The 23,930-nt window shown below is 49.6% G+C and overlaps 1 protein-coding gene and 1 pseudogene across 1 annotated transcript; both read right to left on the bottom strand.

Annotated features, from left to right (window-relative positions):
- Positions 1-804: 804 nt before the first annotated feature.
- On the bottom strand, positions 805-22,503 carry EIF4EBP1 (eukaryotic translation initiation factor 4E binding protein 1). Its single transcript, XM_070408393.1, has 3 exons — positions 22,294-22,503; positions 3,963-4,142; positions 805-1,254 (listed from the first exon to the last, which is right to left on the bottom strand). Exons 1-3 carry the CDS (start codon positions 22,436-22,438, stop codon positions 1,223-1,225), a joined length of 357 nt encoding a protein of 118 aa, XP_070264494.1. The 5' UTR covers positions 22,439-22,503; the 3' UTR covers positions 805-1,222.
- Positions 15,595-22,030, bottom strand: LOC139004960 (BTB/POZ domain-containing protein 2 pseudogene; annotated as a pseudogene).
- Positions 22,504-23,930: the final 1,427 nt, after the last annotated feature.

Below are 23,930 nucleotides of genomic sequence, written 5' to 3'. Positions count from 1 at the left end.
GCCAGATCATTCAGAAGGGCTCCTCCACATCTGCTTGGAGTCCCTTAGAGATCAGGCCTTTTTTAGACATTTATAAAAGCCATTTCCAATCACATAAATTGCCTGCTCTGGCCAAAGCAGGCAACTTGATGTCCTGTCTTTGCACACCCTGAATCCATAAGACCACCTGATCCCGGAAACACTGGGCCCCTGCCTCCACCCAACCCGCTCATTCTCAGGATCAGCTGTAATGTCACCTCCATTTACATGGACCACTTGCTGGTAACTAATCCTATATAATCTCTTTTGTGCTACCTTTCTTAATGGGTAAATTGTATGTTTCAATGAAATGGTAAAGCAGAGAGCTTGTGAAAAAAGAGAGAGAGGGCTTGTCTCATGTTTGTATCCCTAATGGCAACTCACACAAAGGGACCACTCAACAAATATCAGGGGCACTTGGATCAAAGAGGTTCTACATTGGCCAAGGCTCAGGCTCTTCCCTTTGATTCTTGCATGAATGAAGCACAGAGCGAAAGTGACAGGTCACTTGCCAGGCTTAGGAAACAAAGCCCAGAAAAGAGGTGGTGCCCACCACTGAAAAACGAGATGGAGCGTGGCACAGTTCACACCCAGTCCCATCTCTCATTTTGCTAGTGTGTGATTTTGACTTCCGAGCTGTAAAGTGAGGATGACACTTGCTCTACTTCCGTCACAGATCAGCATGAGAATCAAAGAAGATAATGTATAGGAAAGTGCTTTACATGCCCTGTGCAGAGTAGTTGGTGTTAGCTATCCCCATGGAGTAGAAAAAAGCTCAGACAGGGGCCAAGTTTTGGCCCAAGGGCCAAGGTGGCTTTTATTTCCTCTGTTGAGGAAGTCGGGGAGGGGGACTTCCCCAAGCACACCAACTTAAGGAAGGGGTGGTGTGCCCTCAGAGGAAGAGAGCGGATGGTCATCAGAAGGGCTCCTCCAAGTCCACTTCCTGGCCCCAGGCTGCAGGGTGTGTGCTCTTGAGAGTCACTCCCCTTGGGGTGCCAGCTCTTGCATGAATGGAGGCACAAAGAGGTATCTGCTGGTGTTCACCAAGAGGAAGGGGGGACTGGTGCCCTGACTGAGGGAGCAGAGGACTGGGGTGGTCGACCCCCACCCAATGCCTGCCCAGGATGGTAACTGGCAGTGTGACTCTTCTCCGGAGAAGGGCCAGAGAGGCCCAGAGGCATTGCTCGATCTGCTGGCTGGTCCTTTAAATGTCCATCTCAAACTGTGACTCTTCACCTGGTGAGAGAAAGGACAGAGGGCCAGGTGAGCAATGGTGATTGGTAGAACTGACATTTGTTTTATTTTTACATTTTATTTTTTAAAATATATTTTATTGGTTTCAGAGAGGAAGGGAGAGGGAGAGAGAGACAGAAACTTCAATGATGAGAGAGAATCATTGATCGGCTACCTTCTGCACGCCTCCTACTGGGGATTGAGCCCGCAACCGGGGCATATGCCCTCGACCAGAATCAAACCCGGGACCCTTCAGTCTGCAGGCCGACGCTCTATCCACTCGGCCAAACCAGCTACGGCTATTTTTATTTTTTAAAATATATTTTTATTGATTTCAAAAAGGAAAGAAGAGGGAGAGAGAGATAGAAACATCAATGATGAGAGAGAACCACCCATTGATCGGCTGCCTCCTGCACACCACCATTGGGGATCGAGCCTGCAACCCAAGCGCAGCCTGACTGGGAATCGAACTGTGACCTCCTGGTTCCTAGGTTGACGCTCAACCACTAGAACTGACATTTTAGAAGCCAGGGAGATGTGTTATCTTTTCATTCTGGTGTTCCTACAAGAAGAGTAGAGGCCAGATTTATGTTGCCGAGGAGAATGGAGAGAAGGCAGGACTACACTAGGTATTCCTGGAAACATCGATCTGAAGGTGCCCTGTCTAGCTGTGCTCTCTTCCCCAATCCCAAAAGCACAGAGGCCAGGTCTCCCATAGGAGAGGTGATAGTCCTGAATTTTGAATACTTTTTATTATTTTTTATAAGAATGAATGATTACTTGTGAATTGACATAAATACAATTTCATAGAAAAATGTTCCTTAATTATTCCATAGAGCTTTTTGGTGCATGTGTCCCAACTTTTGGTTAAGAAAATGATACCATAACCCACTCAGGACACTCTGAATGCCCATGGAATAGCCTGACCCTGCAATAATTCAGCCACTCACTGCCCTCAGTTTCCACTAAAATTTCCAAGGCATTCATGCTGCAGGTTTTCTTTTTAATGGAACTGCCTCATTCAGCATCTCCTGGGCAAGGCCCAAGGTTCTACATAGTAAGATGCCTGCTCTAGCCCCACAGAGAAACAACTGGCCTCTTCTTCTGGTTACATTAACACAAATATGTGGGTCCAAGACCAGGAGCCTTGGCTTCTTACATCCAGTTCAGCAAAATGAAAAATGATGTCCCTCCCTTACCATCACACCCCATCTCAGCTGTGAGAAACTACTGGGTTATTATTGTGGGTAAGGTTGCTGCCTGGGGCACCACTGGGCCAACCCTGCATTTGTTATGGCCAAAGCAGCTCTAGAAACTGGGAAATAAGAGAATATGCAAATGGGGACAAGGGACAGCCTTCAGGTAGTGGTGACTTAACCATTTCAGGAGTGCCCAGCCGGCATGGCTCAGTGGTTTAGCATTAATCTATGAACCAGGAGGAGGTCAAGGTTCAATTCCCAGTCAGGGCACATGCCCAGGTTGTGGGCTCGATCCCCAGTGTGGGGTGTGCAGGAGGCAGCCAATCACTGACTCTCTCTCATCATTGATGTTTCTATCTCTCTCTCCCTTCCTCTCTGAAATTAACAGAAATATTTTTTAGAAAAACTTTAGGAGTTGCACCTCCACCCTCAACTTCCAGTCTTTGATTTGAAGCAAAAAGTAGGGGTAGGAGGCACTGTACCACCAGCCACGTGAATCTGTTCCTCCTTCTCTCCATCCTTTAACACACTGCAGGAAACCCCGCTACCCGGTGCCGTCCTCATCGCTCTCTGTGTCTCTTCCCACCCTTCCACTGCTCTCCAAGCCTGAAAGGCAAGGCAACTGTCTCCTGTCTTGGGCTCTGGGTTCCCAAGGTAATTATGATTCATGTCCTGCAGGCTCCTGGTAGATGGATTCTGCTGCTGTCAGCAGAGCCAGCCCAGCCCGAGGTCCCAGCTGCTTCCTGTCGGGCCTGGTGTACTGCCTTCTGGGTGAAGGGCGGGCGAGTCCCAGGCTGACTCCGTTTGTCTACAAGTGCTTACACTGCATCCTCCCATAGTGGGAGAGCTCAGACACTCTGATGAGCCAGTCACGGTGCCACAAAGATTACATTCACACACACCTCTGCCAGGGGGGCTGTTCTGATGACTTGGGGGGAAGGAAGGAGGGATCAGAAGGGCTTAGAGACCCACGGCAAACCTGAAAATAACTGGCTGCGTTTCTACTATTCATCAAGAATCCACTAGTGGATGACACCCTGACAGAAGGCATCCTGGATGCCTTTCTGAGCCTGTAGACATGTAATTTCCTGGAGGACAAGTACACCATGTCTTTGAAAAGTCGTCTCCTGCACATGAATATCGTGGATGTGTTTCTAGTGTTGCAGATGCAAGGTGTAGCTTTAGGAACAATTATATAAAGGGGCATACTTAGGAAAGTTGCTATGTGGGGCCTCTTCCATCTCAATCAAACTCCCCACTGATTAGATTACTGATGAGGCCAAATCATCTTTTCTGTGGTTCTTGGGCCCCTTTCATGGGGAAAGTTGGTACTGATGAAAGTTCTCCCCACCATTCACCCAATCCTTAACCCCCACCCTCTGGACTCTGAGCTAATCCCCAGGTGAGACAGTCACCATCAGTCCCTCCCTGGAACTCCCCCTAGTGGCGAGGATTCTCAGGCCACATACATGCCCATCCCAAAGAAGACCCTGGCCAAGCCCAGCCACTCACCGCCTGCTGGCTTATCTTCAGGGCTGTTCTGCAGGTGGTTCTGGCTGGCTTCAGTGGGGGGCTCGTCACTTACAGGGCTAGTGACCCCCGGAATGGTGGGCAGGTCCCGTGGGGGTGTCTTGGCCACAGGTGAATTCCGACACTCCATCAGGAACTTGCGGTCATAGATGATCCTGGTACCTGGAAGGGAACAGGGACACTGGTAGAGCCACTTTGAACCCCCTGCCTGCTCATTTTTCCACATCTCTGAGGCATGGCCGCAGCACAGGCAGCAGGTCCTCCTGTAAAAGCCTGGCCTATCGCCAGGTTGAGTGGCGTCCTGTGCACCGAAGGGATACTGGTTTGATTCCGGCCAGGGCATATGCATGGGTTGTGGGCTTGATCCCCAGTAGGGGGGTGCAGGAGGCAGACGATTGATGTTTCTTACTCTCTCTTCTTCTCCCTTCCCCCCTCTCTCTCTCAAAATAAATTTTTAAAAATATGTTTTAAAAAAAGACAGACCTATAAAAGGTGGAACGAGACTTATTCAGGTGCCTAGGACTCTGCTGCCACCAAACTGCCCTGATTCCCCGTTACGAGGGGCACTGATGGAAGAAGGGGCCCACTGGCCACCAGACTGCGTCCTTTCTCCGCTCAGAGCTTGGCACACCCTGTGCTCGCTCCCTCAAGCCCACCAATTCACTGACCTCATTGGAGCTCAGCGTTATTACTTGGACAATCATGTCCCACGGTGGAAAAGGCGTGTTTTTTTACTCACTTTTCAATCCCATCCTTACAGCACCCTCACGGGGTATCCAGGGTCTTTCACTCCATTTTACAAATGTGTGGACAAAAAAATCAAGTCATTCCCCGACTAGTAGAAATGAGAACATCTAGGCTTTGTGGAGAGGAATAGCCCACAAAAGGGTCTCCTGTTAAGTCCACCTCCCCGTGCCAGCTTGCTCTGTCCCTGGCACTGGTTTATCCATTGCTCTGAGGCACCACCACACTTCACGGTTTGTAGATGGTCTGAGTTCCATTCATTTTCTTTCTGTTCTCCTTTCACAAGTGTCACCCTAAGGTAGGGACCACGTCTTATGGAATCATTCACTATTCTAAAACAACATATTGGACCCATCCTGTGATACTTAAAAAGGGGTGTTTTCTAAAGTACGGGACTCAGGGTCCTCGTGGGGGACCCAGCTGATCCGTCAAACGACAGTGAACAGTGAGAGGTTATTCCTGATCCCCTCAGAAGCACCAGTAATATAACAGCTCATTAACATTTGCCGATTGCTCCCTTCTCAACCAAGAGCAGGCCTCAGGTTCAAAGCCTTCCACAGCCAGGGGAATCCAGCTAGAATTTTAAACTGTCTTGTTGTCATTATATTTCTTTTTATAGTTACTTTCTATTAATGGCAAGCGAATCTGGTTTTCCATATATAGTGGGTAGTATCAAATTTCCTTTTAATACATAACAGGATATAATTTAATACAGGGTGAGGCAAAAGTAGGTTTACAGTTGTTTGTATGGAAAACAATAATTAATCAATAATAATACATGAATGAACTCTGTGTTTCACATACTCACAACCATAAACCTACTTTTGCCAAACCCTCATTTGTGCTAATAAAATCCACAAACTAAGTGATGGCAGAGGTAGCATCTAAGACACCCACCCCGAGAGCATTTTAGCTGCAGAGGGTAGACACTGGTGTTCAGAAAGCCCGCTGACAAGGCACCAAGGGGGGGAAGGAGAGAGACCACAAAGCCACCTCAGATTCAGTTGGGAAGGATGAGGAACGGAAGCTACCGATCAATGTGGTGGGAATATTTCCTACGAAGCGCTTGGGCTTGTTAAGCCTTTTCCCTTCCATCCCTTCATGGGATTCACCACTACACAGCTTCGGTTAACAGTGATCTTCTGGAAATTCCCTACACCTCCCAGAGATGAGGAAAACGTAAACAAAATACACACACACCGTTCCATATTGTCAAAAATAGGAACTCTTGGCTGGAAGGTTGCTGTGGCCTCCTGGTGCTGGGGACTTGGCCTGCCTTTAGGGACAGGAAATGGACACCAGAGGGGATGGCAGAGGGGGTCCCTGTGAGGCGAGAGCAGAAGTGCTGGAGGGCGCTGTCAGGTGAGGTCTTCTGGGGAGTGTGGATATCACACCAGGCGGTCTCCGCACAACCCTCTTTAGCCGAGGGCCTACATCCTCTCTCCATATTTGGGAAAATGACCCAACTCCACTAGGTTTCTACAAACAAGAGTTTTTGAGGATCTAACAGGCTTCAAGATGGCAGAGCCCAGCAGTTTTCCTGCTGCTCCTCTCAAAAGTCATGTAAAACACTAAGAAACAGAAGCACAGGCTCCGGCTGGGATGCCAGTGAGGCTCAAGCTGTTCCCAAATCACAATATATAAAGACAGAAGGTGAACGGAGGAATGGTGCTAACAGAGAGGGAAAAGGGGACACCTAAATGCAGGGGTGGGGTGTGGAGGTTATAACGTGAAGCAACTGGGGCCGCCCCAGAGAACCCCAGGGAGGTGCAGGGATCAGAAGCATCATGGGAAAGGGGATGGGGGCTGATAACATGCAGGGCTGCCATGTGCTCCTCACCCCAGGAGGGAGGGGAAATTAAGCTAAAGCTGACTTTCTGAATGGTGAGCCTCAAATCCCCTCCCCTGCTTCAGGGTAGTGAGTAAAGATAAAGCCCTACAGAAACTGATTTGGAGAGGGGGTTCCCCAGGGGAAAAAACCTCAGCTAGCCACCAGATTGAGCCACCAGTCTCCAGAATGCTCTAGGGCAGTGGTTCTCAACCTTCCTAATGCCGCGACCCTTTAATACAGTTCCTCATGTTGTGGTGACCCCCAATTTCATTGTTATAAATTGAACATAATTAAAGCATAGTAATTAATCACAAAAACAATATGTAATTATATATGTGTTTTCCGATGGTCTTAGGCGACCCCTGTGAAAGGGTCGTTCGACACCCAAAGGGGTAGCGACCCACAGATTGAGAACCGCTGCTCTAGGGGCTTCCAGTCAGCTCTTGAGCACTTTACTCTTAAATATAAACCACCAAATGCCTCCACACATTTCTGACAAAAACTTACAACATTGAAAGAAAGATCTGAATAAATTAATAGGAGGAAACAATAAAGGAAGCAGAAGATTTTAAAGAACAGAAAGGCAAAGAGATGAAAATAGGCCAAAAGATAAATTAGAGATTCAATATTGGATAACAGGAAGTCAGGAAAGAGAGAAGAAACTGATGAAAGGAATTTACTTAAATAGAAAAAAAGAAAGAGGATTTTCCTGAATTTCCTGAATGAAATGCCCATTTAGTATCCAGTACAATTAATTAAAAACACTAATTTACTGTTCATCATGATATTTCACAATACCAAGGATAAAGAGAAAGTCCTAAAATCTCTCGGAAAGAGGGAAAAAACAACAGGTGCACACAAGGACTGGGAATAAGAATGGTCCCAAAAATTTTAATGGCAACATTGGAAGCTTGCCATTGTGTCAAGCGTGAGGGAAAATTTGTTTTGACTGAGTTTTATACCCAGCCAACAACTAATCAAGTAAAGTAGAATAGAGATATTTTCAGAAAGCTATAGGGGGATGTATTCTACCAAAATTAGGGAAAGATGAGAGGCTTCAGGGAATCCTATGTCCATAGCTGTGTGGCCGGTCCAGAGAAGCCAAACTGAATTAGTTTGGGGGAAATGGACTCATAAATTGAGAAGTCTGACTGTGTGTGTAAAACCATAATAAGAGGTGCTAGAGGCCATGGGAAGATTTATTGAATGAAAACTAAGCACATTTTTATTTATTTATTTATTGCTATTATTTAAAAATATATTTTTTATTGATTTCAGAGATGAAGGGAGAAAGAGATAGAACATCAATGATGAGAAATAATTATTGATCGGCTGCCTCCTGCACTGGGGACTGAACCCACAACTTGGGTGTGTGCCCCGACTGGGAATTGAATCTTGACCTCCTGGTTCATAGGTCGACGCTCAACCACTAAGCCATGCCGGCCGGGCAAAACTAAGCACATTTTTAAATGAAGCAATTGTTTTTAAGCTGTACAAAATAGAAACTCCATTTCTACTTGGCTCATGGAGTCATAGCAATAAAAGTAATGAATATGTGTTTTTAAAATTTTGTGATATAATTATATTGGGAGAATGGGAGGACAGAAAGGGTGGTGTATACATGCCAATAAATTATCATCTATCAAAAAAGCAAGTCAATAAATGAAAGACTTGAAAAATGTTGTTAGTTGTTTCTAAAGGGTGAGATGGGGTGGGAGAGGCAAGAGGTTGCTGTTTTGTTAGAAGCCTTTTAGTACTTTTGAGTTTTAACTATTTACATATATAAATATTTACATACAGTAACTTTAAAATACTTTTATTATGAAAAAATCAAGCACATACAAAAGTAGACAGAATAATCCTATATATTAAAAACCTAATATGTAAATTGTCCCCTCAACAGGGAGTTTGACCAGGAGTTCAACTAGGGGGTGGGGCCGACAGTAGAGGTGGTGGCCATGGTGGGAGGGGGTGGGGAAGGGAAGTGGGCTGGCAGCCACTAGGGACCCTACCCATGCATGAATTTTGTGCACTGGGTCTCTAGTATAATTACACACACACACACACACACACCCCTTTAATTTTTTTTTAAACTAAGGAACAGGTTCAATAAATCATGGGACAGACCTACAGTGCAATGCTGCCTGTGCAGCTGCTGTTTGGAAGAAGAAAAGTGTACATTGCTCACAATACACTGTATGAAAAAGAGTCACAGAACTAACTGTATGTGGTTTGTGTTTGGCTACCTCTGGGGGGTAAGATAAGGATTAAAGCAAAAAACAAACAACCGAACATCTTTTACACTGAGCATTTTTTAAAATACAAAATTCTAATAAGGATACAAGGACAATAAGCAAACAAATAAGGATATAGGGTCTGAATTTCCTTTTCTAGTAAGTCAAGTCAAAACTTTTTTGGTTAGCCCTGGCCTGTTTGGCTTGGTGGTTAGAGTGATGACCCTCGGACTCTTTGGGTTTGATTCCCAGTCAAGGGCACATACCTGGGTTGCAGGCTTGATTTCTGGTTGGGGTGCATGTGGGAGGCAACCAATTGATGTATCTCTCTCACATCAATGGTCCTCTCTCTCCTCCCCCTCCTCACTTTCTCCACTCTCCAAAAAAATCAACTAAAAATATATCCTCGGGTGAGGATTAAAATAGTAGACTCCCCCCCGAAAAGCCCAGGGGCCTCTGCCGGCCTGGAGAAGTGGCATGGTGAGCTCACCCCTCTTGCACCTCTCTGTGCTGGTATGTACTGGCCCCTTGCCACGCTAGACTTGACCACCACATCCTGTATTCAAGGATGGGGACTATGCCACCCAGGGACAAGCGTTAACCCTCACCTACACATTAGCAACTTTTGTTCAATCCTACGTCCCAAAAGTAGGAGTGCATTTATTTACCCACAGAAGCCCTCTGTACCAGCACCATGCTAGGCGCTAGGGATACAAGCAACAGTTAGCTATAGTAAGAGCTTCTTGACCTCAGACACTCATAATTTAGTCAGAGAAAGACCTGTAAACAAATGAATGCAGTCAATTGTGTGAAGTCTAAAAGCAGAGGTGTGTGTGTGGACCACAGAGGGAGAGGGGAGAGATCTATCCTGTGTGTGCCAGTGGGGACAGAGATACCAAGCCCCCCCATCAGCCCTGTCTTCCAACTTCCAGGCAGCCTGAGCCAGAGAAACATCCATCACCCCAAACAACCAACAATTCTGCACTGCCCCAAAGTGAGGGGGCAATAGGGGAGGTGGATTGGGGATGACATAGACTGGAGAGACTGGAGGTGCAGAGCAGGGGAACCCAGAACCTTGTCCCCCCAGCAGGGCAGGAGGACAGAGGTGGATTCCCCACATTTCAAAGCATGTTTCACACTGGTGTAGCTGGGATCCAGTTGGGGGTGGGGGTTCGGGGGAGGCAGAGTTCAAGGTTTGGTCTTGAACTGCCTGTCGAGAAGAACTGAGGCAATTTTCTAACTGAAAGTCTTTTTAAATGAATCGCTGTACAAGCCTGTGTGGGGGAAATAGAAGTTCAGTGGCTGCAGGAGTTCCCTGCCCTGTGGAGAGAGGGGGTGGGCGCAGCATCTCAGGATGAATACTTGCTGCTCTTCCTACAGCCTGGTGGTTAGAAACCCAGCTCTCCTATTAGCTAGCTCTCACCACTCTGGGCAAGTTATTACTCAATCTCTTGGCGCCTCAGTTTCTTCTTCTAGAATGGGGATGATGATGATGATTATAGTGCCAACTTTAGGGGGTTACTGTGTGGATTAGAACAGTGGTAGACACAAACCCTAGCTATTATGACCTGTATGGCTTCAGGTGACATATTTCACCATTTACTTGGTCCCATCCACACCGAGGACCAGTAGACGGTCAAAGCTGGGACAAATTAAGGGAGAGTAAAACAATCCTGGAAAGAGACCTGTGGGGAGAGGAAGGCTTCCTCCATCCTTTTTGGGCCCAAAGAAAAATGCCTCAAAGAAACATGCCTCGAGGACCACCGCTGGCTTTGGCATGTTTGGTAACCAGTCTCTTTTGGGACTTTAAGCTCCAGATGTGCACCAAATACAAGAACGGTATGTTTTCCAAGACATTCTCAGTGGTGAGGACAGTTTGCTTGAAGGTATATACTGATTGAGACATCCCCCCAGGGTCTGGTTTCCTCACCTGTAAACAAGGGTTGTGGATTACGCTCATGGAGCTATTTTTAAAGCATGAACCCGGAGCCAGGCTTTATCACTAATCTCTAGGGTCTGTTCCAGCTCGGTTATGCTGCCATTTATTTTTAGGATCTCCTTGTTGGCAGGTGCTTGAAGTGGTACAAACAGCATGAGGCCTGGACTCAGACCTGGGCCCACCATGTACCAGCCCCTTGACTCCGAGGGCAGACTCGTTCCTCAGCTCTCAGAGGAGGTTACTAACAAAATCCACACCTCACAGGAGCATCACGAAGATGAAAGAAGATCATGAGTGTCTTGACTCCTTTTATGAGAAAAAACCATCTGTGAGAATAAACCACACAACTGCTATGAAAAGAAGAAAATCAACGAGGAGAGCACACACAAGCAGGCCAGAAGCTGCTTGGAGGTCAGGGAGCATGTATTGATGGCCCCTGCAGCCAATACAGTATTGCATAAATGAGTGCTAAGCTTTTCAGGTAAGGTGACTACAGCTGTCACCATCAGTCATCACTGCCTGCCTGTGGGCCAGACCCTGCACTCACAGCCTGACATGCGTCCCCCAAAGAGGGAGATACATTACCCTCAACTCACAGACAGGAAACTGAGACTTAGAAAGGCTGCCCCCCACAGCCACCCAGACACCCAGAGGCAGGCCTAGCCTGTCCTATCTCCAGTCCTAAACACAAACCTCTGTTTAAGGTTAGCAAGGCAGTCGCACTGGCCACTGAAAAAATCACAGGGGTCTTCAGTACTTCTTCTGAGTGTTTGGCCAGAACAGGATGTTCCCTGAGAGACAGGCCTGCCTTCATTCCTCCTCCATCTCCCCACAGTACCCGCACGGGTTCCAAAGGCTGCTGGATGCGACTCCTGTAAGTTGAGACGAGCTCATCCCTCACTTCCCCCTGGGCCTCCCCTGGCAGAAGCATTCTTCCCCCGAGCAGGACATGAGGCCCAGCAAAAGTACAAGAATGGAATTCCTAGAACTGCTGTTCCCATTCCAGGGAGAGGGAGAGCATTTCACAACAGGGTCAGGGGAGGTTTGAATGCCTGCGCTCAGAAGCAAGCCAGCAGCCTGAGGACAAAATAATCCTGACAATTTTAAATTTAGCTCTCACCAGCTCTGGGTTAACCTGGAGGCCAGTGCACAGACGTGCCAGGGTCTACCAGGGATCACCCACCACCATGACCACCAGGCAGGAACCGCAGGTGTCTGGGCAGTGCTGAGCTGTCTGTTTAGCAAGCGGAGCTGATCTGCCAGGGAGAAAGTCTTGGTGACAGAAGCAAAGCGTGCTCAGTCCAAGATCTCTCTTCACCTCGGCCCCCACCAGCTCTGCAAAGAGAACTGAGATCCAGGCGTTTCTCGGGTGCCCGGAATCTTATGAAGCTCCAAGAACACCAACTCGGGGTGATCATGGAGTGGCAAAGGCCCCTTGCTTAGTCCCTCTCTTCCAAGGAAATCCCTTGAAGGGAATAAGGCCAGTTGATTTGAAAATTAAACAGAAGGAACAAGGCTTGTAAAGACTTTCAGAACAAAAAAACTAAAATAATTATTTACTCCCCCAAACACTTCAAAATGCCACACAGAGCAGGGTGAAGGGACCCTAGAAATTCATTACCAACAGGGAGAGTGCCCTTCTGAAATGGCTCTCGTTACACAGAAACACATGGGAAGGGGAGGGGCCCTGTTTTGTGAGTGAATTATGTCCCCATGAATTCATGTTGAAGTCCCAGCCTCTAGTCCAGGGGTGGGCAAACTTTTTGACTCGAGGGCCACAATGGGTTCTTAAACTGGACCGGAGGGCCGGAACAAAAGCATGGATAGAGTGTTTGTGTGAACTAATATAAATTCAAAGTAAACATCATTACATAAAAAGGTACGGTCTTTTTTTTTTTAGTTTTATTCATTTCAAACGGGCCGAGGGCCGTAGTTTGCCCACGGCTGCTCTAGTCCCTCAATGTACTTGGAGATAAGTAAGGTCTTTCAAAAGGCCATTGGGGCGGGGCCCTAATTCAATATGCTGGTGTCCTAATAAGAGAGAGATACCACAGAGGAACAAACCATGGCCACAACCTCCACCATGTGAAGAGGCAGTAAGAGAGAGGCTGTCTGCAAGCCAAGGACAGGGGCCTCAGGAGAAACCAACCCTGCCTGTACTTTGATCTTGGACGTCCAGCCTACAAAACAGTGAGGCAATACATTTCTACTGTTTAAGCTCTCCAGTTTGTGGTATTTTGTTATGGCAGCTCTGGCAAAGTAATATAGGCCGGCTTTACCCTTTTACTCTGAAGAACTGAGAAGAGAAATTTGTTTTCACACACACACACACACACACACACTCTCTTTAAGACAAGAGACCTAGTTCTTAACTTCCACACTATATGCATCACCAGGAAACCAAAGGGAGTTCAGAGCTAGCCTGTACCTCCTGGTATTCTTATTCCCACCCACTTTTAGACTGCTGGGCTCAAAAACTCGACTCCCTCCTATTGCCAGAAAATCAAAGATGTTCAAATGGGAGGGCAGAGCAAGTGTGGGCTCCTCTGAAGAGTGTCCCCAAAGCCCGGCCACTTGAAGGGGAAAGAGAAGGTAGTGGTGAGTAAGGAGAGGTATGACAGAAAGTGGAATGCATTGCCCAGTGGTCTGGCATCATGGCCCCATCTGTATGGTTTGCTTTGTGGAGCTGGACATAAGGCCTTGGAAATGGGGCATGGGACCGATGACTCAATGTTTTCTGGAAGGTGTCCTCTGTTCTTAAACCCAGAGCGGATTCACAGGCTTATGATTCTGGTTTGCTTCTACCCCTGGCCTTGGCTCTGCTGGCCAGTTAAGTTCCCTCAAAGACCATTTTCTGAGTTTTGGCTCTTAGGGAAAATGGTCTGAAAACGTTGCCCCCATAACTCCTCCCATCCTTAGTCACACACGTGGCTTCTCTCATTCAAAGGCAGTTATTTCCCCCACTCCTCTTTTTTTTAAAAAATATGTATTTATTGATTTCAGAGAGGAAGGGAGAGGGAGAGAGAGAGATATAAAAACATCAATGATGAGAGAGAATCATTGGGATTGGCTGCCTCCTGCACAACCCCTACTGGGGGCCGAGCCTGCATCCTGGGCATGTGCCCTTGGCCAGAATCAAACCTGGGACCCTTCAGTCCACAGGCCGACGCTCTATCCACTGAGGAAAACTGGCTAGGGCTCCCCTCTCTTTGAATCTGGGCTAGCCCTGTGTCTTGTTTTGACCAACAGAATACTGTGTAAGTGATGTTATGTGACTTCTAAGCCTGAGCCCTAAGAGGCCTTGAAAACTGCCAACTAAATAGGTCAGGTTAGAGTCTTGAAGAGACACAGAGAGCTCCCATTCTTCCTAGTGTCCCCAGCAATGCCCCAGATATGTGGGTAAGGCCATCTTGGACCTTCTAGCCAAGGGCAATCCAGCTGCCAACTGTATGCAGCCAGATGAGCGAGTGCAGGCAAAATCACCAAGGAATGCTCAGGGAATGTTGTTGAAGTTACTAGCTTTGTGATGGCTTGTTAGATAGCAATAGCCAAGTGATATGGCCATTCTCATCAACACGAGTATCTCTGGGCAGCTGGCAATAATCGAGGCCTGGTCTCTGAGCCCTCTCATGAACTTTCATGGGCATAGACATTGGATTACAAGGCCCCTTTTGAGATGACATCTGCCCATGTCTTTCAGCACCCAAATGCCATGGGCAGATGTCATCAGCTCCTGCCTAGTCAGTGATGCTGGTTGCAAACATGTAAATAAGGAGCGTCAATTCCACTGTCTGAGACCCTGGCCCCAAAACTAACTTGTTCAGTATAAAGAAGTCACTTCCTTCTACTTTCTGTTCAATAATAACTGAGGAAAGTAATATCAGTAATACTATTATCTGTAACACTCGAATAAGTGGGAAAGTTCACAGAGTTTCTGCCCCTTGGACATCCCAAGATAAACAATTATACCCTGTAAATGTTATCATTAAGCCAGCTCAGACCCGGGCCTGGTGGTAAAGAAACTAGGTTACTCTGATAATGCATTTTTTTTTGGTGTTTCTTTTTCTTTATTTAAAAAAAATCATTTGGGGGGGGGGGGGAGGTGTGAGGAGGGCACACCTTTCATGGCTTCAGGGAGAACACAGTTTCCAGAAGGAATCACGGGCAGAAATAGATGGGGAGAACCTGGGAGTAAAGGGAGGGGCTGTGCCCTCCAGCACCTCTGGGCAGAGCGCTTACTTGGGGGCTGGATGGGGTAGGGAGACAGTATGTACAGGTGGGCAAATGGGCAGGGCCCCCTGAGCCCCATGAGCCAATGGGGGACGTGACCACATGGCTGGCCCACATCACTGCTCCTCCCAAGCAGACCTGCTGAGGCCTGTGCCCTCAGCTGCAGGGCTGGGAGGAGCCTGGCAGGAAAGCTAACTTGTAGGACCTTGAGGGGTGCAAAACCCCCAGGGTCCTATCCCCTGGGGCTCAGGTCTGCATCCTGAGGCTCGAGCTCAGGGTGGCCTGAGCGCCCCCAGTGAACAGACCAGAATGAAAGGAACAGAAGATCCCAATCAAACGCACGAGAGGCGCTCCCACACCTTACTCCTACCAGGTGAATAAAGGGGAATCAAGATGCATTGCCATGTGCAGTTACACAAACAAAATGACGGCCGACATGGTCCTACCGCCAGGCAGCCCAGAGCTGCAGGGATGGTGGGTGGGACGCCACACCCAGGGGCTCCCCTCACCCCGGGTCCTGAGGGATGTCTCACAGCCCTGCCTGCCTGGCCACCTCCTGGCTCCTCTGAACAGGCAGCCATGCTCACCACCACAGAGACGCCCAGAAACGTGGCTGGAGGTAGACACGGTGTGGGGAGTCTGCCGGGGCTGGTGTGCGGCGAGGTGGTCCACTTGTCTCAGGCGGCTTCGAGCTGCTGACCTCACGCCCACGTGGGGTCTGGGCGCCTAGGTGTAGAAGATCACCTCTGGGATCTGGCCGTCCTCCACGGATGTGCCGTTGTTGTTCCGGGCCGAGTAGCAGAAGGTGAAACAGGTCTTGGCCCCCGTTGTTGGCGACTCGTGGGTCACCTTGCGCAGGCCTTTGGTGCGTAGTGGGAGTCCGGGCCCTTGAGCGTGGCACAGGCTGTGTAGTTGACGTTGGGCAGCACCTCCACCGGCTCCTTGAACATGACTCGGAAAGTGCTGGCGGAGCCGTCGCAGCTGGAGCCCGGGTCATTCTGGCCCAGCACCGTGTTGCTGTCTGTGTGGATGATCTGGATGTTCACTTGATAATCTGTGGGCCCATGGATGGAGCCATATCGTCCAAAGCCAACCACAAAGATGTGCTTGTTGACCGAGAACCTGATGCGGTCACTTGGGCCACTGTAGCCCCAGTGGCTTTCCACCTGCTGGAAGCGGTTGAAGCTACACTCCTTCCCACGGAGGCAGCAGCGTGGCCGGCCGATGAAGTCCACACGGGGCTTGGGGTTGACAGTGAAGTGCAGGAAGAGGCTCACCACCTCGCGGTCCACAAGGATGCCTGACTGTGCAGGCCCTGCGGCAAACTCCTCGACGGTCATCAGTGGGAAGCGGATGAGGGCCAGTGCCTGGCCCAGGACCTTCCGCTTATTCTCAGGTGTCACCTGCAGCTGCTGACGCTGACACTCGGCCTCAGACCAGCGGACAACGGCACTGAACAGGCGCACCTCACGGATGCCCAGCGTGTCCCGCTCCAGGACGGCCACCAGTGTGTCCAGGTCAATATCCGTGAAGCCCTCTGCGGCGATGGCGTCGGCCGTGTTTTTGTCGATGTTCTCCAGGCACAGGCTGGCAAGCTGTGGTTCGTCAAACAGCCGGGCCTGCGTCAGCAGCATGAAGGCGTTATCCGCCCGGAGGTTCTTCTTTAGGAACCCCACACAGTGGGCCTCCAGGGCAGGCACTGCGTACTTCTTGGCGGTGTACAGTGTGGTCATGACCGTCTCGGGCCCAATCTGAACCTCATCCGAGTAGAGAAACTTGAGTAGCGCCAGGAAGGCAGCCGGCTCCACGTTGGGCAGTTCAATCTCGGTGGACGTAGTAGCCATGCCCCCACTGAGCATGGCATCAAAGACAGCACTGCCCACGGCCAGCACGAACCTGTGCGCCGGGATGCGCTGCGCGCCGAGCCCCTTGCCCACCAGGAAGTGCACGTCGCACAGCACCTCGTTGTTGAAGAGGGAGGCGAAGCGCTCCTGCACCGTGGGCTTGCTGGCCTGCCAGGTGTACACTGGCTCGCGCAGCAGCGCCACCGGCTCCTCAGCCGCCCGCTCCCCGCCCGCCACGGCCTGCCTGGCCCTGCGCCCGGAGGGGGCGCCCCGGGGCTCCGGGGCCCAGGCCGCTTTGCCGGGGGCGGGGGCGGGGCGGCGTTGGTGCTGGGACCCGGGCCGCCCCTCCCACCCCTCCCCCCCTCCCCCCGCCCCCCGCCCGCCCCGATACCCCCTGGCGGGCAGGGCACGTTGCGCACCCCGCCGCCACCTTGTCCAATATTGCATTTTTAAAAAATGTTTTTTATTGATTTGAGAGAGAGAGAGGGAGAGGGAGAGAGAGAGAGAAACATCGATGTGAGAGAGAAACATTGATCAGTTGCCTCCGGCATTTCCCCGGACCAGAAACCAAAGTGGCAACCTGTGTATGTGCCCTGATCAGGAATTGAACCGGTGCCCCTTTGGTGCACATGACAACGTTCAAACACTGGCCAGGGCCTGAGAATAGTTTCATTCCAGGCTTCTCAACTCTTCACACCCTAAACACCAGACCTGGCACTCACTTGTGGAGATACAGAGATGAGTAAGACTGCTCTGAAAGAACTCCCTGGCCAACCTAGGGAACAAACACGTAAACAAATACACATGATTCATTTATTATGAATCATAATGGAGAAAAAACACTGGCATGGATCTAGGTAAGACCAGAAAGTAACACGTTTTTCATTTGTCTGAGCATGCAAGAATCTATGTGTGCAAACGAACCGCTTTCATTAAAAACTTTCACCTTGGGAAACCTTTTTTCAATACAATCTCCTTCCTAACTTCTCTTCTGGAACGGCACTGAATAAAGTCCCGTACGTGTAAATGCCTCACTACCAACTGATAAAGATGGTACCACCCTGCTGGCCCTTTCACTGGATTTGGTAATCTAAAACTTTTTGCTCTTCCAGGAAAAAGAAAATCAAACTCCTCTTACAAATAATAAGCCCCACCACCTTTGAGGATATTGAAAAAAATATGTAAACCTCTGAATGCAATTAAAATCCAACAGCTCTGTCTGCACTGTCAGAATGCGCGGCTTACCAGGGTGACTACTCTCAGTGGGCAATTCTCACTTGAGTATCATACAAGTTCTACTGGTTACAGGGTTGGGGGTGTCTGTCTAGTTGCTTCATTCTATAGATACAATTTTGATGCTTATAATTCTACTTTAAGTATGTCTTCATCTTCCTCAACTAGAAACCCAATCCCTTGAGGTCAGACTAATTTCAATTCTGGATGTGGTAAATGCCTTAAAGACAGCGAGGTTCGTGGGCATCGGAGGGAGTTTGGGGTGCTCTACAATTAAGACCTCGTCAAAGTCTCTCATGAGGACATTGTGTGGAATGTTCTAAATGCTTTAAAAGGAAGCTCAGGTCAGTGTGAAAAGAGGCCCATCCTGTGCTGCAGGGTGGGAGCGGGCTGGGAGAGGTAAATGTAATACTTTCAATAATAAAGAATTAAAATTTTTCTTTTAATCAATAGAAAAAATAAATTAAAAAAGAAAAGAGGCTCATTGTATTTCCCTCGCTGCCTTAATGTCCAACTACTTTTAACCTGTCCTTAATAGTGAGATGTAGCCCTAGCTGGTTTGGCTCAGTGGATAGAGCGTCGGCCTACGGACTGAAGGGTCCCGGGTTCGATTCCAGCCAGGGGCACATGCCTGGGTTGCGGGGTCGTGCAGGAGGCAGCCAATCAATGATTCTCTCTCATTGTTGATGTTTCTGTCTCTCTCTTCCTCTCTAAAATCAATAAAATATATTTTTTTAAAAAAATAGTGAGATGTATTCTCCTCTATGTAACTAAGGCCTCAGGACACAGGTGCTCTAGCTTCAGTGCCGTGACCTAACCCCTCTTCCCCACACTCTGTTCCATAGCCAAACACTTGGGAGCTGCTCCAAGGTAAGCTTCCTGGGCACGAGTTTGTCTAGCCAAACAAGATGTCATTAACACCTGTAGCCCTACCTGCTTACCCTGATGAAGTTTATCCAGGTATAGGGCTTAAGTATGACTACTACCCAAGCAACCCCCTGTAGGCTTGCTTTGAGGTCAAATGTCTAACATGGAACTGGGAACATGGAGGGGATTAGGGAGGGGTGGAACAGAGGAAGGTTTCTGACTCATTCCAAACATTCTACTGGTTTGTGGTGCTCTGGAGATTTTCAAGACTCCATGGGCTCAAATATTCATAAACGACACTCCCTTCAGCAAATTCCTCTTAAGTTCTCCAGACATTTAACTTCAGATCAGTGGCTCAGCATGTGTGTGTGTGTGTGTGTGGTGTTGATGGTGGTGATAAACGACCCTGGAAAGTAAATTGGAGTCACTGGAATGAAGATGGCTCAAATCAACAGCTGCTCCTTCTCCTCCAGGGACAAACACTGCAGTACCATATTCAGCAAGAGTGACTGCTGGACACTTACTTCAATAGCTCCTGGCATCTCCTGGAAATGAGTGCAGGCCCCCATGCAGACCCTCTCTCCAGACCCTGATTTAAAGATTGGTGCCAAACCCAACCTCAAGAGAAGTTTACCTGGTTAGAAGCATCACTTTTTTTGCCAAACCCCAAGATGTGAAAAGGTGAAGGAAGTCATGTTCTACTAATTTCTGAGTACAGTAGCCCCCCCTTATCCAGGGGGGGACACATTCCAAGATCTCTAGTGATGCCTGAAACCACGGATAGTACCAAACCCTAAGTGACTAACAGGCGGGTAGCATGTCCAGCGTGCATATGCTGGACAAAGGGATGATTCACTCCCCAGGTGGACAGAGATGGATGCCATAAAATGTCATCGTGATCAGAATGAGGTGCAACTTAAAACTTACTGTTTATTTCTGGACTTTTCCACTAAATCTTTTTGGACCATGGATAACTGAAACCAAGCTGAGTGAAACCATGGATAAGTAAGGGACCATTGTGCTTAGTGTGGTATTTAAAGCAATCACTGGGAGCTAATTAGAAATGCAGAATCTCAGACCCTACCCCAGAACCGACAGAATCAGAATCTGCATTTAAATGAGGTCCCCAGGTAACTCAACTGCACCCTAAAGACTGAAAAACAGCATGTAACAGAATGACCGTTTCTCATTAGTTCAAGCTTCTCTGCCCTGGCAAAGGGTTAGGGCAGTGGTTCTCAACCTTCCTAATGCCGAGACCCTTTAATACAGTTCCTCATGTTGTGGTGACCCCCAACCATAAAATAATTTTCCTTGCTACTTCATAACTGTAATTTTGCTACTGTTATGAATCGTAATGTAAATATCTGATATGCAGGATGTATTTTCATTGTTACAAATTGAACATAATTAAAGCATAGTGATTAATCACAAAAACAATATGTAATTATATATGTGTTTTGTGATGGTCTTAGGCGACCCCTGGTTCGACCCCCAAAGGGGTCGCGACCCACAGGTTGAGAACCGCTGGGTTAGGGTAAAGCGTGTTTTGGAGGAAGATTTCACACCGTGGCTAACTGAGGCAGAGGCAAGCCAGGAGTCTCCAGGTATGGACTGTGAGCTGTGCCTGCCCCACTGGACACCCCAGACAAGAAAGACTGGTCTGTAGGCTCCTGGCACTGCTAGCTTTCTCCTGGTTACACTCTGATGGAGGAGCCCCTTCCCCTCTCTCCCAACTAAAGACCCTCAAAGAAAGGAGGATTTGCTGTGGTCTGCCAAAAAACACCCATTTCCCAGTCCAAAGCAGAAGTGGAAAGTTCCCAATAAACAGTACTGCTGGGTATCGCTTCCAATGTGATCTTTCCCCATCTGGCAATAAAGGGTGCAAAAAAGGGCCTCCTGAGCCTTCAGGCCTGCCTCGGGGTCCACCCAGAACAGCAGATTCACACCCTCACTTGAGAAAATCCCCCAAACTGTTGGGAAAGGTCCTGAAAGACACATCAGGACACAGAAAAAGCAGAGCAGCATGGGCTACATAAAGGCCAGCGGGGTAGGGAATTTGAGTCAAGAGTTGCAGGAAGAGTCCCTGGGAACTTTTGCTGGGGTCATTTTTAAAAGGAGAGAGAGAGCAGTTTTCCCACCATGCGTGGCTGCTATTTCTTGCTCAGCTTGGAAAACGGTGTAACATTGGACAATGGACACGTGTTCTTAAGCTTTTGGGCCTCGGTGCCACCGTCTGCAGTAGAAGGCGGCATGGCTGGACAAGAACATCTAAGATCCCCTAACAATTCTAACTTGGCATGTTTTGGATTAAACAGCCCAAGACCTCGCTGATGGAGGGACAGCTGCCTGAAAAAATAAGCATGTGGCCCCAAACGCTGGCAGATGCGTCCGCACCCCGCCCCACCCGCACCCTCGTCTCAGCGCAGCGCCAGGATTTGTGGCAGTTTTCTAGTAGTTTGGGCAGGAACGGTGGGGGGGGGGGGGGGGTAGGAAGGGCAAAAGGGGTGAGGGCAACACGAGGATGGGAGGGACGTGAGCCACGAGGAGGATTTCATTATGCAAACAAGCGGGCAGGTTTCATCAGCGCCTCCGCGGCGGGGCTCCGGGGTTGGGAGGGAATGCCTGCCTCCGGAGGGCAGCCCAAAGCTGGCACCAACCCGTGCCAACTCAGCTTCCTCTTCCTCATCCACTCTCAGGGAGGTCACACGGGTCCCCCCTCCCCCCGGAGGGAGGAACGTGTTTTTCTGCACAGCCCTGCCCGTACCCCGGGTCCCTCGGCGGGGTTCCCACACACGTAAGTGGGCAATCTGCCACAGGTGGCGGCGAGGCTGCTGGGGCTGGCGAGCACCCTCAGCCCAGAACCTCCGTCAGAGGATGCTGGCCCGACGCAAAACTGGGGGTGCCTCGGGAAGGAAAAAGGACTCTACACGAGGCATTTATCCCAACAGAAAACCTCCCACCTTCCCCCCCAAACCAACCGCCAGGCCAGTCCTCTCCTTGATCCCTGGGCACCCCGATCCCAACGCCTAAGAACTGCCCCCAACACCCACCCACAGGGTGCAGCACGCCTCGGCAAGTGGCAATCCTGAAAGCGTGCCCATCTGCTTGGGTGGGGGGCGCTCAGCCATCTCCCAGAAGGAGGGAACTACTGGGGCAGTTTGCAGTCCCGGCTCCGGAGGACGCACCCAGAGAGCAGGCAACGGGACGCGGCCACCCGCTCGCTCCCGGTGGTCACCTCGCTGCCTCCCTGCAACCCCGCACCCGTGTTTCCCAGTCCCCGTGCCCCCGGGTCGGTTCGCCCGTCCAATGGGCGGTGGTCGCTCCCCAGCTCCGCTCGGCCCGTCCTCCTCCCGCCCGCACCCGCACCCGGACCCCGCAAGCCGGCGCCTACCTCCCGGGGTGGTGCTGAAGAGCGTGCCGCCCGGGGTGGTGCTGTAGTCCCCGGGGGGGAGCTGCACGCCGTCGCTGAGGACTACCCGGTGAGTGGCGGGGATGGCCCGGCTCGGGGTCTGGCTGCAGCTGCTGCCCCCGGACATGGTCTTCCGCGCGTAGTGCCAGCAGCCAGAACGTGGCCCTCCTGCCGCTGCAGCCTCGCCCCGCCCCGCCCCGGGCCGTCCCTTCCGCCTCTTTCTCTCCACCGCCCCTGGGATTTGTAGTTCCGGCTGTGCCACCGCCCCTCCCGCCTCCGAGCGGCTCGCGGCGGGTCGGTTCCTCCGCGTCTCCAGATGGGAGGCCCCCTGCTGACCATCCCCTGCGCGCACGTGCCCCCCGACAACCCCTTGATCCTGCGCCTTGCGCTCCGGGGTGTGTCCTGGCCACGCTGGCGGGGACGGGCGTTGGGGGCGAGAGGCTGGTTGGGTTCGTGTCTCGCTGGGTCGGGGGCGTGTCTCCTCGCTCTGCCGGGGGACCTACGGCCGACCCGCGCCTCTCGGGGAAGACTTGCACGAGTGTTTCGGGCCGGCTGTTCCCTTCAACCATCCGAGTTTCGTGCTTTAGTTCCTCAAATGAGAAAGTCGGGATTGACTTGGCCATTCACCCCCTCCTTGGTGTATTGAGCATTCACGTTGTGGCAGGCGTTGGAGAAATGGCCAAGAATGCTCGCTCCAAGGCTTTGGGGAGAGTGTGGGAGAAGGACACGTGAACAGATCACCCAGCTAGGCGCTGTGGCTAAAGGACGAGGTGGAGCGGGGTGGGATTGGACAATCGGGGAGGCCGGAGTAGGGGGAGGGGTAAGAGTTGATCAAAGAAGGTTCCTTGTAGCTCTTTGAGTTGGGTCCAAAAGCCCGCAGGCTGCCTGACATTTAGAAGGCACTCTCTTCAAGGAGAGCCCCAAGCGGAGAGATAAAAATGCAAGGAGGATGGAAAAGCCTGTTGGGTGAGAGGACAGTTTCTGCCACGGTGGCCACAATTTGGAAAGACAAAGGAGAGAACAGTTTAAAAGGAAATTTGAGACCAGATTGTGAAGGGTCTTTTTCAATTTTGCCAGGGTGTTCAGAATTTGCCCTATGAAGGCTTGAAATATCAGAGATCTTTTAAGCTGGCGAGCGACATGATTTAGTGTTGTTGTTTTTTATAAAGAAAATTGGTGGCTTTGGAGTTAGAATGGACCACAGGAGAGTGAGGCCCCAGGTCACTCCTGAGCTAAATCTAGTCCTACACTGTCTAGTCAGGTAGCCACTGGCTACGTGTGCTTGGGCAGCACTTGAAATATGGCTAGTCCACATTCACAACAGTAAAATACACACTAGACTTAAAAGGCTTAGTATGAAAAAATAATTAAAATATCTCAATAATTTGTTTTATATTGATTACATGTTGAAATAGTATTTTGACTATATTAAGTGAAATATATTATTAAAATTAATTTCACCTGTTTTTTTTTCCAGTGGGACTATAAGAAATATTATATACATATACTAGTATATATATATATATATACATGGCTTGTAGTATATTTCTGTTGGATAAGCACAGCTCTGGAATGAGGTGATATGAAAGCAATCCCAAAGGTCTTCCCAGAACTTTCCT

Source organism: Myotis yumanensis, unplaced genomic scaffold (genome assembly GCF_028538775.1).
Source record: "Myotis yumanensis isolate MYYU_CA2020_CCGP unplaced genomic scaffold, mMyoYum1.0.hap1 SCAF_3, whole genome shotgun sequence".
Taxonomy (NCBI): domain Eukaryota; kingdom Metazoa; phylum Chordata; class Mammalia; order Chiroptera; family Vespertilionidae; genus Myotis; species Myotis yumanensis.
The sequence above is the reverse complement of the archived record's forward strand: the minus strand, read 5'-3'. Positions and strand labels throughout refer to the sequence as shown.

Excerpts from the sequence above, each read along its gene's own strand:
- EIF4EBP1 (XM_070408393.1), bottom strand. The coding sequence starts at position 22,438 with ATGTCCGGGGGCAGCAGCTGCAGCCAGACCCCGAGCCGGGCCATCCCC. Across the intron at positions 4,143-22,293 it reads CTTCAGCACCACCCCGGGAG|GTACCAGGATCATCTATGAC; the intron begins GTAGGCGCCGGC and ends GTTCCCTTCCAG. Across the intron at positions 1,255-3,962 it reads TGAAGATAAGCCAGCAGGCG|GTGAAGAGTCACAGTTTGAG; the intron begins GTGAGTGGCTGG and ends TTCTCTCACCAG.